The sequence below is a fragment of the Schistocerca americana genome, chromosome 1 (genome assembly GCF_021461395.2).
Source record: "Schistocerca americana isolate TAMUIC-IGC-003095 chromosome 1, iqSchAmer2.1, whole genome shotgun sequence".
NCBI classification, from domain to species: Eukaryota; Metazoa; Arthropoda; class Insecta; order Orthoptera; family Acrididae; genus Schistocerca; species Schistocerca americana.
Window position 1 is genome coordinate 613423570 of NC_060119.1, and position 17596 is coordinate 613441165.

The window sequence follows — 17596 nt, forward strand, 5'->3', positions numbered from 1 at the left end:
TGAATGCAGAATGGCTCTTAAGAGGGTTACTTTATTGTCACCCTTATCCAAAGGACAATACTGTCTCCTCACTTCACAATACTTCAGAAAGGCATTTGCAACTGAACACGGAGCAGGGAAGTACAATTCAAAATTACTTTTTACAACATTCCTTCAGATATTAGATTTCTCAATACCTCCCCCATAATAAGCACTTACTGAATTCTAAACACATTAATAAGGCAGGAAACTCTGAAATATATTTATTGGAATCTAAAAACTTGGGAACTTAGTAAAGGGTTTCCCAATGATCAATTAAGTGTGAGATCTCAGTCCTGCAGCAATAAAGATTCACTCTCGTATTTAGTTTGCCTTTGTGGATAACTCTTTTGTAAATTACAAGTTTTTAATACTATTTTCAACACTGTAGGAAAAGGCTGACTGCTACTTATCATAAAGATGACACATTAAGTTGCAGACTGGCACAATTAAAAGACAATTACACATAAGCTTCTAGCTACAGCCTTCATTGGAAAAAGAGAAATGCACACCATTCATTCACACAAGCAAGCACACCTCATGCACATGACTGTCAACTCTTGGAGTTTTAGCCTGAGCTGCTGCAGTTGACGGACAGGTGTGAGGTGAAGTTGCTTGTTTGAGGGAATGGTGTGTGTGTTCCTTTTTATGATGAAGGCTGTGGCTGAAAGCTTATATGTAACTGTTTTTTAATTGTGCCTACCTGCAACTTAACGTGTCATCTTTATGGTAAGTAGCAATCTATCTTTTCCTACATTGTTGATATTCCTACCTGGAGCTTCCACTGTTTAATGTTATATTCTCTGTATAAAATACAGCAGTACCTGTACTTTCAAACCTTACATGCGCTAACTTCATTCCAGGAGCTGTATCATCACTTGTTTTGAAAAATTTTTTGCAAATGTCAATTAACTTTGGATGTGGATAGGTTGTTTCATTAAATGCTTTTGCAATTGCTGAAAATGGAAACAAAAGAATCAGTGCAATATTCTCATATTCCAAAAAAATACATTGTAACATCACTATGAACAAGGCAACACAATGAGAAACAATATATACATGCTAAGTGAGAGGGATGCACTGTATTGTGTTATTACAGTTTCATGTACCATGGATGATGGATGATTAATCATAACGAGGTGGAATGAGTCATTTTACATTCACATTATACATTTGTATGTAAATATGGATAAAGGCTGACCATTTAAAATTGTGGATATCAAATTAAACACCTTTCAGTCATCAATTATCAACCTTATTTTATTGGACAACCAGTTTCAGCATTTTACTATGCCATCTTCAGGGCCCTGACAGACTTGTAGGAATAATCTACCTTGCTTGTGATCAAAACAGGAGCCAGCAATACTGGTATTAGCAGATATTTGTTACAGTGACCACTTCAATCATTACCTGGGTAGGCAGGTGCTGGTTTAAGTGGTCACTGTAACAAATATCTACTAATACCAGTATTGCTAGCCCCTGTTTTGATCACAAGCGAGGTAGATTATTTCTACAAGTCTGTCAAGGGCCTGAAGATGGCACAGTAAAACAGTGAAACTCGTTGTCCAACAAAATAAGGTTGAAAATTGATGGCTGAAACGTGTTTAATTTGATATCCTCTATCGAACAGCTGAGTACTGCAAAGTTTGCTAAAAAAATTGACATACAGAGTTTTAAAATTGTGTTTTAACACAGTTCTGAGTAATTAATTGCTACCCAGCACCTTTTACACATTACAAAAATATAAAATAAAATTTTCAGTTCATTTTTATTTTTAATTTTGTCATCTGTCTGACATTTTATATCAATTGGTAAGTAACAAAAAGTTTTGGCTGCAGCTTTGTGAACCCCTTTTTGTGCGTATATAACACTAATGTGAAGTTGTGAAAGCCATTTTTTTCTTATGATTTTGTGATCATGTACAACATTGTTCCTTTTAAATTCCAGTGAATTATTTACAACAAACTTCAGGTGGGAATAAATAGACTGTGAGGCAGCTGTCAAAATGCCTAACTCCTTAAATACAGTGTCCCTGGTGATCAGATTGCGCTCAGAATGCCTGTCTGTGCACCCTCTCTTTTGGCTCTCCAGGCAGTAGCTGTGCTGAATTTAAAGTCAAACGGTGTTTGCAACATTCATTCTAGGGTGCAACCATGCCCCACTGACAAGTATGTACTGTTGCTGAACAGCTTCATCCATTTGAATTGGGCACAGTGTGGACCTGCACAAAGCTGCACTGACATACTGATGGATTGCTGCACATGCTGGGCAAAATATATCAGTAGTGAGTCGCTGATTTCAACAGTGGTCTATGGAACATTCCCACACCTGCAGACCAGCTTCTGGATGTCCGCACTGCACAGACACATGTTAAGATCAAAGCATTGTGTGAGTGGCGGTGGCCAGCTGAATATCACCCGGGTCTGAAATCCAGGCATGTTTCACCTGTTGTATCATCAGGGACCACTGAGAATAGTCTGCTTGCAACATTTTTAAGATCTTATGAGCCTCTGGTTGGGCTATTACCAATACCATGACATTGTCAAGCAGATGTAAATATGTTGTCTTGTTTCGAAATTGAGAAAGAGACCAATTGCAGAAAACCACTCAGTAACATTGTTATGAATGTTATTCACCATTTACTCTATTGCTGTTTGTATGCTTGAATTGATTACAATGGACAGGTCATCCAAAAAAAGAATTAATTGTGCTTGTTATGTATTAAACAGAGAGTTGTTTACATATACAAGAAACCGTAGTGGACCTAAGATCAAACCTTGTGGTACCCCCATACTCTCTCCCGTCAGAAGAGTCGCCACCACTTAACATTGGTTGAATTATTAACTATAACATTAGCATTCCTTTAATTAGATATGACATTATCCATTGGCTCACTATACCATCAGTTCCATAAAACTTCAGTTTATCCAGGAGAATACTGTGATTCACACAATCAAATGCCTTGGATAGGTCACAGATGAGATTAGGATTGACTTTCATGTAAGTTGCTCGTTCAACATACTTTTTGATTTATGCTCTTGAACTGTTTGAACCTGCATTTTTTACTACATTTAAGAAATGATTATTAAACATACCAGCTACTTGTGACTTGATCATTTACGGCCCTCCCTTTTAAATTAATAGTGATGTTATACTGTTCTGTGGCTTGCACTGCCTCTCACTTTACTACATTCCATACAGTATTAAGTTCATTGTCAGAATCACTGATTTCTGACCTAATCTCCATGTTCATTTACTTTTGATTAAAAAAATAATCAGCTACAAAATCAAGCCTTCCTTCAATTGTCTGACTTGAGCTGTCATTGTAGTTGCCTATGAAAACTGTCACTGAACACTTGTTCAGAGTAGAATGCAACCACTGTTGGACAGCAGGATACAGCTCCTGACAATCTACAATATGTCACCCACTTGTAGGTCACTTCAGGATATGGGAACATCTGAAAGTCCACCTCCCATGACATCAAATGTCTCCCGACCACAAAGAACAGTGTTGTTCAACAGCATGCTTCCCAAGCTGCCTGTTTTGAATCTTGCACACGAAGATCACCACAGTTCATGTCTGCTCGTAACTAATCCATCAGAGCAATGCCTCACTTTTATGAGCATCTGAAATGCTGAATTTCTACACTGCATACTGTCTCCGCTGCATCATCAAAATCAACAGCATCATCTTTCATCATTTTTCACACTATCCAAATAAAATAATGAAAAGAATAATGACCCCTGTCATTGCAGTATAATACCCAAATGACACATTGGCATAGTTGAAATGAATGAGGTACAAAGAGAGGCCACAATTGTTGTTACAATTTAGTGTTCAAGTTAATACAGTATCTATCTAATTTTTATTACTTCAGAGATGGAAAATCCAGAATGGAATAATGATGATATTAGGAGAGGATTTATTACTTCAGAACAGAGAGAAGAAGGAAGTACAAAGGAAGAAGGGGAAACAAAAAAACTAATGGAGCATCACTTAACAAAATCTGTTTGCAACAAAACCTCTGTGTTGTCCTCACCTTCAAATGTAACATCGTCATGTGTTGGTCCAATGCCTCCCGTTGTTATAACATATGTAAACTCACCAGATAGTGCCTTTATTTCATTTGCTACTGCATCTATATCATCTCCAACAACCAAAATCTGTAACCAATGTAAACTGTATATTTCAGTTTAAGGAAACTGGTAAGCCAAGGAAAATAAAAAGCTGATTAATAAGAAATATAATTCTACTAAATGTACAAATACAATAAGATAAATATGGAATCAGTAATACATTCATGAGTTTAATTTCATAATAAGCAAAAAGCAGAAGGTGTTTTGCAGTGCTAAGGGACACATCAAACTTTATAGATTCGTTCTTTCAAAGTTAAATGTACTGTATAGTGTCTGAGTATAATACAGCTGAGGTCAGTTAAACTAGTCTACACAGCATCAACTACTTGGAGATGGACAATATCTTTTATGGATAAAAATTCTTGGGGGTGACTTTATAAATGAGTTATGCTACCTGTTGCCTCAGGAAACATAAGTCATTAATTTTAGAATCCTACACTGGTTAATCTTGTAATTTTCAGAATTTTCCTGGTGGTACAGCACAGCAGTATAGTAGACCCTGTCTAGAGATTAAATACTTATCCCACATGATGCATGTTTGAAAAGTAAGTACCTTTTTGGAAAAACCTTATAAAACATTTTTTCAAACCAAAATTTGTTTTTCCAAGAAAGGGAATGCCTAACTACTTTTCTACACAGTTGTCACTTTTGTTCAGACCTTTGTCATAGCAGGAAACCAACTTTTCTATGTCCTCTTCACACGAAGATGCTGCCAGAGAAGAGAGCCACTGCTGAACACTGTTCTTTGTGTCATCATTGCTGTCAGAGCACCTTCCTCCAAAACCATGCTTCAAGTTCAAGAACATATGGTAGCCAGAAGGTGCGAGCTCGGGACTATATGGTGTGTGATCAAAATGCTCCCAATCGAATTGCTGAATAAGACTTTGAGAGACACCAGCAGAATGGGGATGTGCATTGCCATGAACCAACACAATGCCTTGAGTGAGTATCCGATGTTCTTTGTTTTAAATTGTGTGCATAAATTTTCTCAATGTTTTACTGTATTATATTACACTGATGGCTTCACCTCTGGGACGGAACTCAAAAAGCAGAAAACGATGCAAAAAATGGTGTTCAGTAGGGGTTGTCTTCACTGGCCGTATCTTTCTGTGAAGAGGGCAAAGAAAAGTTGGTTTCCCACTACAACAAACATCTGCACTACGGTGGCAACTACGTAGATATACAGTTTAAGAAATGCTCTTGCTTGAAAAAATAAATTTTAGTTAGACAAAAATGTTTTATGATTTTTTTCCACAACAGTACTTACTTTCTGGACATGTCTTACACATATAAAGGAATATTGATGTCAAGTACCAGCATTTAATGAGATGTGATGGACTAATGTATATGCAATGATAGAGCACTGAATAAAAGTTCCCTGCTCAACACATGTTCATAGAGTAATCGAGATATAAGAGATCAGTTAAAAGTGTGTTGGCCCCTTGTGATCTAAGCATCAGAAACATTCCTCATCTTAATTTTTACCTTTCGGATTCTCTCATCTGATGCCTGGAAGGACTTTGTTTCTCCAACATATTCCAGAAGTCCTGGACATGTCTGCTTACTGAAGACAATGGCTCCTAGTTTAATCTCTTACTAAGTGGTGCAGTGTCAATATGAGTTTAATACATCTACTGAGGGAGAGAGTAATCCTAATCATATTCTTTATTAAAGATTAACTGAGTTCTTTTTTATTTCAATTGACATTTTAAGATGTAAATGTCATAAACAGATGGTTTCTTTTGTGGTTTTTAAATAAATGTTTCATTTTGAAAATGCCATTTGATGTTTTGTCAACATGTTAGCAGAGCATGTTCGACAAAATTTTCATGAATTGTGACAGCTGTAGCCAATCTCGATGATAATTCGAAATTACAGAAGTGTTAAAAGACGAGTCCATGGCTGACGGAATACAGCAAATAGAAAACCTCACTAGTGAAGAAAATTGGGGGACTTTAAGAACCATAATGAGAACTATTTCAGAGGATGACAAAATCTTTCATGTCATAAATGTTGAGCTTATTAAGCCAGAAGAAAGTGGACAAAATTACAAAACCAATCTTGTGAAATTCTTTCACTTGACACCAAGCCGTTACTTTATATTGGTGAATATAAGACTGTTGAAGAGATTTGAGATGAGGTACATAGAATTTATGATGTTCACTCACCCAAAAACATTGCTCTGCTTTCACAAAATTTACATAACATCATGTCGGAAGCATCTGGTGTACAAGGTGATTTATCCAAATTTGATGAGGTTCAAACTCAACTTTCATTGTTAGAAAAGCTAATTGATGATAGTGAGCTCTGAGCATGATTTTTGCAAGCTTTGCAAAGTGAGAATAACAGATCATGATGATAAAAGTGTTGCTACAAGAATGATGTTGAAGATGGAGATTAACAAACAGTGATAAAGGTGCAAAAAACAACTCGGTATACATTAAGGTGAAAAAAGTCATGGATTAGTGATATGAAAATATACAGATGGCAGTAGTATCATACACATCTGCTATAAAAGGGTAGTTCATTGGCAGAGTTATCATTTGTACTCCAGTGATTCCTGTGAAAAGGTTTCTGAACTGATTATGGCTGTGTGATGGTAATTAAGAGACTTTGAACATGGAACAGTAGTTGGAGCTACACATGGGACATCCTATTTCAGAACTTATTAGGGAACTCAATACTCTGAGATCCACAGTGACAAGAGTGTCCCGATAGTACTGCATTTCAGGCATTAACCTATCACCAACACAATGGCTGACAGCCTTCACTTAACGAGCAACAGCAACAACGTTTGCGTTTGAGTTGTCAGTGCTAACAGACAAGCAAAACTGCATGAAATAACCACAGAAATCAATGTGGGATGTATAACATATCCATTAATTAGGACAGTGCAGCAAAATCTGGCATTAGGGGCTATGGCAGCACATGACCAATACAAGTGTCTTTGCTAACAGCATAACATCACCTGCAGTGCCTCTCTAGGCCTCCTGACGTTATTAGTTAGACCCTACACAACTGGAAAACTGTGGCCTGATCAGACAATTTCAGTTGGTAAGAGCTTATGGTAGGGTTTGAGTGTGGCACAAACCCCATGAACCATGGACCCAAGTTGTCAAAAAGACACTATGCAGATTGTGGCTCCATAATGGTGTGGGCTGTGTTTACATGGAATGGACTGGGTCTTCTGATCCAAATGAACCAATCATTGAGTGGGAGTCGTTATGTTCAGCTACTTGGAGACCGTTTGCAGCCATTCTTGGAGTTCATGTTACCGAAGTCATGTCACCAGGCCACAATTGTTTGCAATTGGTTTGAAGAACATCCTGGACAGTTCAAGTGAATGATTCGGCCACTGAGATCACCCAATATGAACCTCATTGAACATTTTTGGGACATAACCGAGAAATCAGTTTGTGCACAACGTCCTGACCAGCAACGCTTTTGCTGTTATGTAAGACTAAAGAGGTGGCGTGGCTCAATATTTCTGCAACGGACTACCAACGACTTGTAGAGTCCATGCTACATTGAGTTGCTGCACTACACTGGGTAAAAGGATGTCTGACATGATGTTAGGAGGTATCCTATGACTTTTGTTGCTTCAGTGTAAAAGAAATGAAGATAGAAAATGCTTTTCATGTGGTGAAGGAAGTTACTTATCAAAAGAGTGTAAAACAGGGTTGGTTTGTTTTAAATGCAAGAAGAAGGGCCATCGATCAATTTAATGTATTAGCATAGGCATAAGGGAAGACTGTACTATGTTGTCATCTGGTATAAAATCAGTGGAAATTTCAAGATAATCTAGTCACAGAGATACATCAAAAACAGAACAAAGTTTTAATGCTGGTCCACAATAATTTTGTTGTACACTGGGCTGTGATGAGTGGTACACTGACAGTGGTGTAGCACAGCACACAATAAATCAGCGTGATTGGTACACTATGTATGAATCATTTGAAACTCCAATGAAGATGGACAATACCAAGGATGGCATGCAACTAAAAAGCACTTTGTACAGACTGAATTGATATGCAGGTGTTCAATGGAGACAAATGGACAGAATAATAGTTTGAAAATATGTGATTTAGCTCTGATGGACCTTGTAACTTATTTTACATTAAGAAGGCTGCACAGAAAGTGATAAATCACGTAACAGCAAATCGTGGGCACTTTTCAAAACCAATACGACACTTGTTATTGCTACATCCAGTGACAAAAAATGAACTTTATCATTTAGCTGTGAAGGTTGTTTGTCAAGAAAAGTCTTGTGTTGTTGCTGAAACTGATGACACTTTACAGAGATGGCATGAAAAAATGGGTCACCAAAATAAATGCTTTCTGCACCAGTTTTTGAATTTTATGTTTTTTGCCATTCTATGCCATAAATTTGTAGCCAATTGTAAAACCCAAATGATCATTGCTAAAAATTCCCCAATTTTACACTTCTTCCTAAAAAGGTTTACCTCAGTTTTACATTCTTACTCGACATCTTGCTCAATTTCATCTGGTTTTATTCCTATTGACATTTAATGTGACTGAACATGTTAGAAGTGGCACAAAAGAAAGACAGTTCGCACCACGGGTGGTGGTAGAGTTAAGGGCGTATTTTAGGCCATTGCAGAGAGGGGAGAGAGAGAGAGGAAATGCATACATAATCCATGATCAGCACTGCCAACACAATTTACATCATTCAGCTTCACCAGCAAAGGAAAAACAAGACAGTTGGCGCAAAGTGTTCCATACTGATCCAATATGTGATGAGGGACACCACTTATAACTCAATCTTTTTGCATGTACTGTACTTCCGACATACTGTATTCAGCAACAATATCAATCATTAATCTTTTAAATTCAAACACTCAATCTTGAAGAATAAGCATGGTCAGCATCAGGGAAAAGGCCATTTCCAGCTAGTGAGCTCTTATTGGCTGGTGTCTTGTTATGTCACAAAACATCCAGCGGAGCCGCCACATGTAAAATGACCTTGCCTGCTGAAGGTGTGGAGAGGGGGAGTGTTCCTTCAATGACAGGAATGCAGGTATGGGTGAAAACATTTTGTGAAGTGCTGAAAAAAATAGTTTTTGCGCAGCTCATGTGCTGTGGCAGAGATGTCACAAGGACATACAACAATGGCTTTGCAATAACATATTTTAAAGACTTTCGTGTTCAAATCTTATATGATACATACGCTACTCACAAACAGTGGCGGCTTGTGAGTATACATTCTGGGTGTTCAAAAATTTTTAGATTCATGTTAATTTGGGAATGTGAAATTAATTGCATCTGCTGTATAACAGTCATGCTTACCAACAAGTTTATACAACAATAGCCATTAACAATAATAATAATAATAATAATAATAACAATAATAATGGAACAGAACCATTATAACAGATAAAACAACACCACATAACAAACCTGACATCATATTCACCAATAAAAATAAGAAATTAACACAACTAATTGAAATATAAATACCCAATACAACTAATATACAGAAGAAAACAGGAGAAAAAATTGAAAAAAAGCATCCAACTGGTTGAGGAAGTCAAGGACATGTGGCATCAGGATAAAGTTGGCATTATACCAGTTATACTATCAACTACAGGAGTCATACCACACAATATCCACCAGTACATCAACGCAATACAGCTACATCCAAACGTATATATACAACTACAGAAATATGTAATTATTGATACATGTTCAATTACCCAAAAGTTCCTAAATGCAATGTAACATATACCGTACAGTTAAAAGGAAGTCACGCTTGATCAAGGTCCGCATCACTTTCCATTTTTAGCCAGACATAACGTCTGAGAAAGGAAAGAAATAAAAATAATAATATGCCTAAGATCTGACAAAAGAAAGAATTGTTTTTGTGGAATTTTATTGTTTTGTGCATAATTAAATACAGTCTAGGGCATTAACAAAAGAATGTGTCCAAGCTTTCGCAACTCTCCATTTCAGGTTTTTGTGTAAGTGGGAGTTTTTGTGCTTTTCCATTTTTTCAAACAACTTCTGCTAACTGAACAGTTCCTTGTTAAACATTCGCTTGTAGTCACCCTTATTTGACTTTGTCACTCTCTCAATCACAGGATCTGTTCTTGGAGGCCCCAGTGCCTTTGTGGCTAACTGTTCCTAATAATTTACTTTTCTGTTCCCTGAATGAGATTTTCACTCTGCAGCAGAGTGCGCATTGATATGAGACTTCCTGGCAGATTAAAGCTGTGTGCTGGACCGAGACTCGTACTCAGGACCTTTGCCCTTCACGGGCAAGTGCTCTACTGACTGAGCTACCCAAGGATGATTCAAGACCTGTCCTCACAGCTTTACTTTCCTGCTAGCATTTCAAATAGATTCCACAAAGTTCATGTTTGCACTGGACATGAAAGTCAATTTCCACATAGTAAACAACCAACTCCAAACACAAAGTGCTGTTTGTGGAAATAATTAAAAGTAAGTCTATCAATGTGGTCACTTGACTAGAATATAAATGAGGGCCTAAAGCACACCACCGTCAATCCCACATTTAAGTGAATTATCAGAGAAAGAAGCTTCTCATGAATTTTCATGTGGGCCTATAGCACAGATAAATGTGACTCATCATAAGATCAACAGGCTTCTGAAGCATGGATAAATACTACAATCGGTGGTAATGTGCTTTAGGCCCTTATGATTCTCACAAGGAAAACTCCACATCGCTCCCCGCTCAGATTTAGTGGTAAGAGCGCCCAGTGGAAAGCCCGTCAAAAACTGAACAGATATCAAGCATGAAAAAAAATGGAAAATAGAAATAGTGAACGATCCAAGTGGTTAAGCACTAATGGTGTTGGACTGTAAAGTGGACAAGCTGTGATGAAGCAAGCTGGGATATCTTTACTTTCCCTCTTATTTTGCCATCTGCCTCCTTAAAAATTCATTTTTTCATCTTTGACTAATTACTATTAACATACGTGAGTATAATCTGCATTTTTATATAAAGGAAAGGTTGGCCCTCAGTTTTAAAGAATATAAAACCAGATCTAATTTTGTGCTTAGTTTTATGTATTTAATTGATTTTCTAATTTATTGTGACTATTCCTTGTTAATACTTTCATTACAGAGTGAAATCAGTGAGTGTTTCATAACTTCAGTTCTGTTGTTGATGAACAGGGTGAAAAGTATTTAAACCGACAAACTCTGGGAGGTTGTAGGGGAAATCAAAACAAATATTTTTCCCTAATGTCATTTTTTCCTATGAGGAGTATTTAAACCAGTAGAGGATGATTTCTCTGGCGGCAAATTAATTAAAGCAACAAACACTTTTCCATTTTTTTATGACCAAGAGACAACACATTAACACAACCCAATTTCAATTACAGAATATTTTCAAAAATGCCTCCATTGACACGTAAACAAAGGTTACACCGTCAGATCATGTTCTGACATGGGCAAAAATCCCAGGAGTATCCTGAATTGTTCCCGCTGCTGCTACTATCCGGGCAACCAGATCCTCTTCTGATGCAACATGAGTTGCATACACAAGGTTGCGCATCTCTCCCCACACAAAAAAGTCCATAGGGGACATATCTGGGGATCAAGCAGGCCATGGTACAGGACCGCCTCTGCCAATCCACTTTCTGGGAACCGTCGGTCCAGGAATTGATGCACACGACAACTGAAATGTGCCAGTGCCCCGTCATGTTGGAACCACATGTGTTGCCTTGTAGGGAGCGAGACGTCTTCCAGCAATTCTGGCAATGCTCTGGCGAGAAAACTGTAATAGAGCCTGCCATTTAATGGCCTAGGTAGCAGACACGGTCCAATTAAACAGTTTTTGGATTGTTTGGGGGAGGAGACCAGACAGCGAGGGCATCGGTCTCATCGGATTAGGGAGGGGCGGGGAAGGAAGTCGGCCGTGCCCTTTCAAAGGAACCATCCCGGCATTTGCCAGGAGCGATTTAGGGAAATCACGGAAAACCTAAGTCAGGATGGCCAGACGCGGGACTGAACCATCATCCTCCAGAATGCGAGTCCAGTGTGCTAGCCACTCCAATTAAACAGTCCCCAACAACACCGACCCACACATTAACAAAGAACTCCACTTCATGAGCACTAGTAACTGTGGCATGTGGGTTATCCTCACTCCAAACATGCGAGTTGTTCATGTTGAAGACTCCATCATGCCCGAACGTTGCTTCATCAGTAAACAACACAGAGGATGGAAATGTAGGATGCATTTCACACTGTTCCAGGTACCATTGCGAAAACTGTGCTCTGGGTGGATAATCAACTGGTTTCAGGTTGTGGACACGCTGTATGTGAAATGGACGTAACAATTGCTCTTGAACGGCTGTTCTTTCATTTGTCTGATTCATCCCCATGTTACATGCAATTGCACGAGTGCTGACTGAAGGATTCCACTCCACATGGTGCAAGACATATTCCTCAAATTGCAACGTTCTTACTGTGTGACGGCGTCCCTGTCCAGGTAATCTGCTAAATGACCCAGTCTCATGCAGATATTGGTACACAGCAGCAAAAGTCATACGATGTGGGATACGGCAATTAGGATATTGTTGTTGATAAACCCGCTGTGCAGCTTGACCGTTGTGGTGCACTACATAGTACGCACCAACCATATCAGTGTACTTACTCCAGGTGTATCGCTCCATTAATAAACAGAGACAATGCACTACTACACTGGTGGACAGCAGTTGCCTACAACTGAAGAGCATAATATGCCCTCTAACAAATGAAGATCGTAATACAGCCTCTAACAACTGAAGAGCTTAATACGGCCTCCACCAGTTTAAATAATCCTCACAGGAAAAAATGACCATAGGGAAAAATATTTGTTTTGATGTCCCCTACAACCTCCGAGAGTTTGTCAGTTTAAATACTTTTCACTCTGTATGAACAAATATAAATTCTGCAATATCTGTAAACATTTGGAGGAACAACTAATAGTATTCTTAAAGGATCTATTTGGCTCTAATCGAAAACACGTTAGCAAAGCCAGCTCTTAATTAATTCCAAAGTAATTTCCAGTTTAGTCAAAAGTATTGTTTGTGTAACTATATTTGTAATTTCATGACTTACACAAAATAATACGGCTTAACCCTTGTAGTAGAAGAAACTGTTAAAAAGACGCAATTTTTCAATGTATTTAGTTCATTTAATGAGTTATGTTTGTTATTTCTGTAAATTAAACATCAAACAATGTGTAGTTTCAGTGCTTACTATTGCCATAATATATAAGGGCCCAATTTTTGGTCCCGACACAGTCAGCCCACGGCCGTGTTTCAGATGCGGAACCCATATTGGTTAGATCAACAAGAACAAATCAACTCAACTGTGAAATAAGTGTTACACCAATAGGCCATGTGTTTAAGCAATGACAGTGTCTGTTCAACTTATCTAAAAGACTGTGAAATGTGTGGATAGGTTTTTACTGCTCATAGATGTTCAACAGTAAACTATTGTAGCAGTATGTGGATGTTTGCCTGCAACCTATTAATTATGCTTATCAAAAATTAGACAACAGTTAACTGGCCATATTAAATGTGTATATTGGGGGGTTGTGAACAGTGAAAGTAAAGAACTGTGGAATGCAAATCTGCACCTGTTGGCTACATCATTTAAAGTAGTCAGTGTTGAACTTCCACCTCCATTTTTCAGCCAGTATAGCAACGCAGTACGTCAACACAGAGGAAATCAACGAGGAAATAAAGTAGGCAAACGTCACAGAGCCTGCATTAAAAGCACCATCGCACCATTCCCCACCCCCCCCCCCCCCCCCCACCACACACAAATTATGAAGTGTCCATTCAGTCACTGACCTGTCTGTTCGTAACATTCACATTTATGTCTGTGTCATGTTGTAATGTCTGTCTGCAACATTGAGGTGTAAGGAAGAGACCCATAATGAAAGTTAACTCTGAACAACTACTGTATTAGCAGCCAAAAGGAAGTGGCTTTCGAATGGGAACCACAAATGTTTGATGACAAGGCAACAAATCAACCAAATCCTCCACCGGAAAACACGTCTGGTGTGCCATTCTCGGCACTAGTGACAGTATGTGAGTCATATGATAGGAATCTCGTATCAATGCACCTAACTGGTATGCCTGGTGAGTGAGTGACAAATGCTTCCTTGCCTGATTTAGGTAGGCCTATTTGTATGAATGTGAGTCCACAGCTCGTGGTCTTGCGATAGCATTCTCGCTTCCCGCGCACGGGGTCCCAGGTTCGATTCCCGGCGGGGTCAGGGAATTTCCCTGCCTCGAGATGACTGGGTATTGTTGTATCATCTTCATCATTATCATTCATCCCCATAATGGTCAGAAGAAGGCAATGGCAAACCTTGTCTAGTACGGCGGTGCGGGTTTCCCGCATTGTTCCCTACGCTCCTCGGAGTATGGGACCTCATCATCATCATGAATGTGAATGTGATCACTCCTATGGAAATGGTGAAATCACAACAGTTTGTCACACAAGCTGCAACAAATGAACTCAACAGTTTCACAATCACAATGTTTTATCAAAACATACAAGGTGGAATCCAAAATTTTCAGAACTGGTGCTGCCATCTGGAAAGTAGATCTTTGCACTGCCAGGTGGCGAGAGCTGCATATCTGATGAGTCAGTGGATGGAGTGGCATTCAGCTGCGAGCAAGTGTTGTGTGTCCACAATGATTTCCGTAATACTGTGTGTTTGGTGTGTGGTGTTTTACAATGGATCCGCAAACAGAACAGTGCATGTGTGTCAAATTCTGTGTGAATCTCAGAAAAAGTGCTATGGAGACCCTTGCAATTATTCAACAATTGTTTGGGGGACAGAGCATGAGCCGTACGCGTGTGTTTGAGCGGATGATACCACGCTCTCCAAAACCCAAAAAAGCGAGACAGGTGAAGAGCAAAGTGAAGAGTATGATCATCATTTTCTTTGATACCAAGGGAATTGTGCACAAAGAATTCATCCCACCTAACCACACAGTGAATTCCGCATACTACTGTGACGTTTTGCAATGGATCCGTGAAAACATGCAGTGATGATGGCCCAAACTTTGGCGTCAAGGGAACTGGCTGCTGCATCACGACAATGCGCCCTGTCACACGTTCTCGCTCACCAGGACCTTTTTGGCAAAAACAACATGGCGGTTGTACCCCACCCACCGTACTCACCAGATTTGGCACCTTGTGTCTTTGTGATATTCCCAAAACTGAAACTAAAGTTGAAAGGCCGTTGGTTTGACACTCTAGAGAGGATTCAAAAAGCATGGCTGGCGGTGATTAACACCCTCGAAGAACAGGACTTCCAGAAAATGTTTGACCTGTGGCAGAAGTGCTAGGACCAGTGAGTACAAGCAGATGGGAACTACTTTGAGGGTGATGGTGACCGTTAGTCCAGATGGCAGCATCAGTCCAAAAAAGTTTGGATAGCACCTCGTATGTTTTTAACATTTTTGAAGTTGTGTTCCATTTTTGGAAGTTTTGACTCTCCAATCGCTTTGTTGTAAGATTGATCACACCCATTTATTTGTCATCATTTCTGTGAGATGTCTATGTGGTATCTCTCCTGCCCTCACTATTCATCACATTTACTTCCAGAGTAATGTATTCTTATCACGAATCATATTCTATAACCAATGTATAGTATGACAATTGGCAAGACTACAGAAATAAAACAAACATTTCAATGACTGGACGGACAGTTGATAATGTTGTGGGAAAAAAAAAATAAAAAAAAAATAAATAAAAAAAATTTGACATGAGGGGGTTTTGAACAATTCTCATCCACTTTTCAGTCCAATACCATGACCACTTAACTATGAAGCCATGGCTGTTCAACAACACTTTATGTTGTACATCTTAAGCTTGAACTGTTTGCTGTTTCTATTTTGCTTTTTTTCACAGTTCAGTACACCTTCTTCCTGTTTTGAAGCTTGATTTGCATTCAGTTTTTGACAGGCTATCCACTGGACCATATCACCACTAAATCTGAGGGGGGGGGGGGGGGGGGGGAGGGGGTGCGTTAGAGTGTTTCCTTTGCCAGCACTTCAAATGGATTACCGTGTGTACAACTTTAACATATATTGACATCCAATTTAATTTTACTAAAGTATATAGTAAGTGAATTAGAATATCTGTGGTGTGTTCTATCATCTAGTAGGATTTATGCCAAGCAAATGGTGGCAAAAGTCTGCCACTGTGTGCTGCCACCTGGTGGCACTGACGTAAGTTTCTAGTTGAGTGGCAAGGGCTAGCTGTGCTCTTTGTGAACTGTACAGATTGTTTATCAAATCTGTACATATTTGGCACATAAGGCAATTACATCATGTGTGATGTGCATGTGCAAAAATTACTTAAAATGTGCACAACTGAAGCTGTGCTCATGATTCTACTGTTATGTTTCATGGAGTCTAGAGGAGCAGCAGCACGGTAGATTTAAGTGCTGTATCCTTCAGACTGCAGCTTCTATGTTGAGTTTAACAGCATTCATAGATAAATAACCAATAAATCTGCAAGATGTCAAAAGTTACGGTGTTCACATGCTCTTGTGCTCTTCCACAGAAGCCACCACTGCTCAGTATATACTTTGCACAACACACTATAGATCCTAAAGATTGACAGCAGTGATAGAAGGCAGAAGTGAAACTGTAGCGTGTGAGCTCTCTTTTAAATTTATATTTTACTCAGTGTACAGAAATTCACTGAGGCGACATCGAATAAGTTTGTAATGTCAACTGAGGAAGTAAACTCACTTTTTCACATTTCTCTCATTGAGCCTAAAATATCACTTTGATGGGGTGGAGCACATGAAGTGCAGTGAACATACGAAGTGTGACTTGTAAGAAAAGCGTTACACAATAACAGCAATGGTGATGAAGTTTGTCAATGATCAGTGCTGTGATATTTTTCCTTCCTACAATGCATAAAATAAAAATTGGATGACACTTTAGCTTGTGTTTGTGTGAAATCTTATGGGACTTAACTGCTAAGGTCATCAGTCCCTAAGCTTACACACTACTTAACCTAAATTATCCTAAGGACAAACACACACACCCATCCCCGAGGGAGGACTCGAACCCCTGCCGGAACCAGCAGCACAGTCCATGACTGCAGCGCCTTAGACCGCTCTGACACTTTAGCTTGTAACTGCTGCAAACTTGTATGCCCAGATCTATTATTGTTTGCAAAAGCCTGCCTCATTGTATCAAATTTACAGTAATTCTTTCATTTAAATACTTGTTGCCTTCGTTCAGCAATTCCTGAACGAAGTAAAATTATGGTCGTAGCACATTGGAAAATAGCTTGATTACCTTGTACAAGATATCAATTACAGTTTTTTGATGAGTTTTCACTTGTTGTTACACACCTGTGACTTTTTAAGAACTAATGAAACTCATTACAACAAATGATTGTATAAACATTGTATTTTATGTTTAATGTCCTT

The 17596-nt window shown here is 38.8% G+C and overlaps 1 protein-coding gene across 2 annotated transcripts in view; it reads right to left on the bottom strand.

Annotated features, from left to right (window-relative positions):
- LOC124607317 (FAD synthase-like) overlaps positions 1–17596 on the bottom strand; it is a 111368-nt gene that overhangs the window by 79521 nt on the left and 14251 nt on the right. For both annotated transcript variants that reach the window (XM_047139628.1, XM_047139620.1), the window contains exons 3-4: positions 4059–4182; positions 862–974 (exon numbers count right to left, since the gene is read on the bottom strand). In XM_047139628.1, coding sequence (XP_046995584.1) covers positions 862–974; positions 4059–4182 — 237 coding nt within the window. The remainder of the gene's footprint in view (positions 1–861; positions 975–4058; positions 4183–17596) is intronic.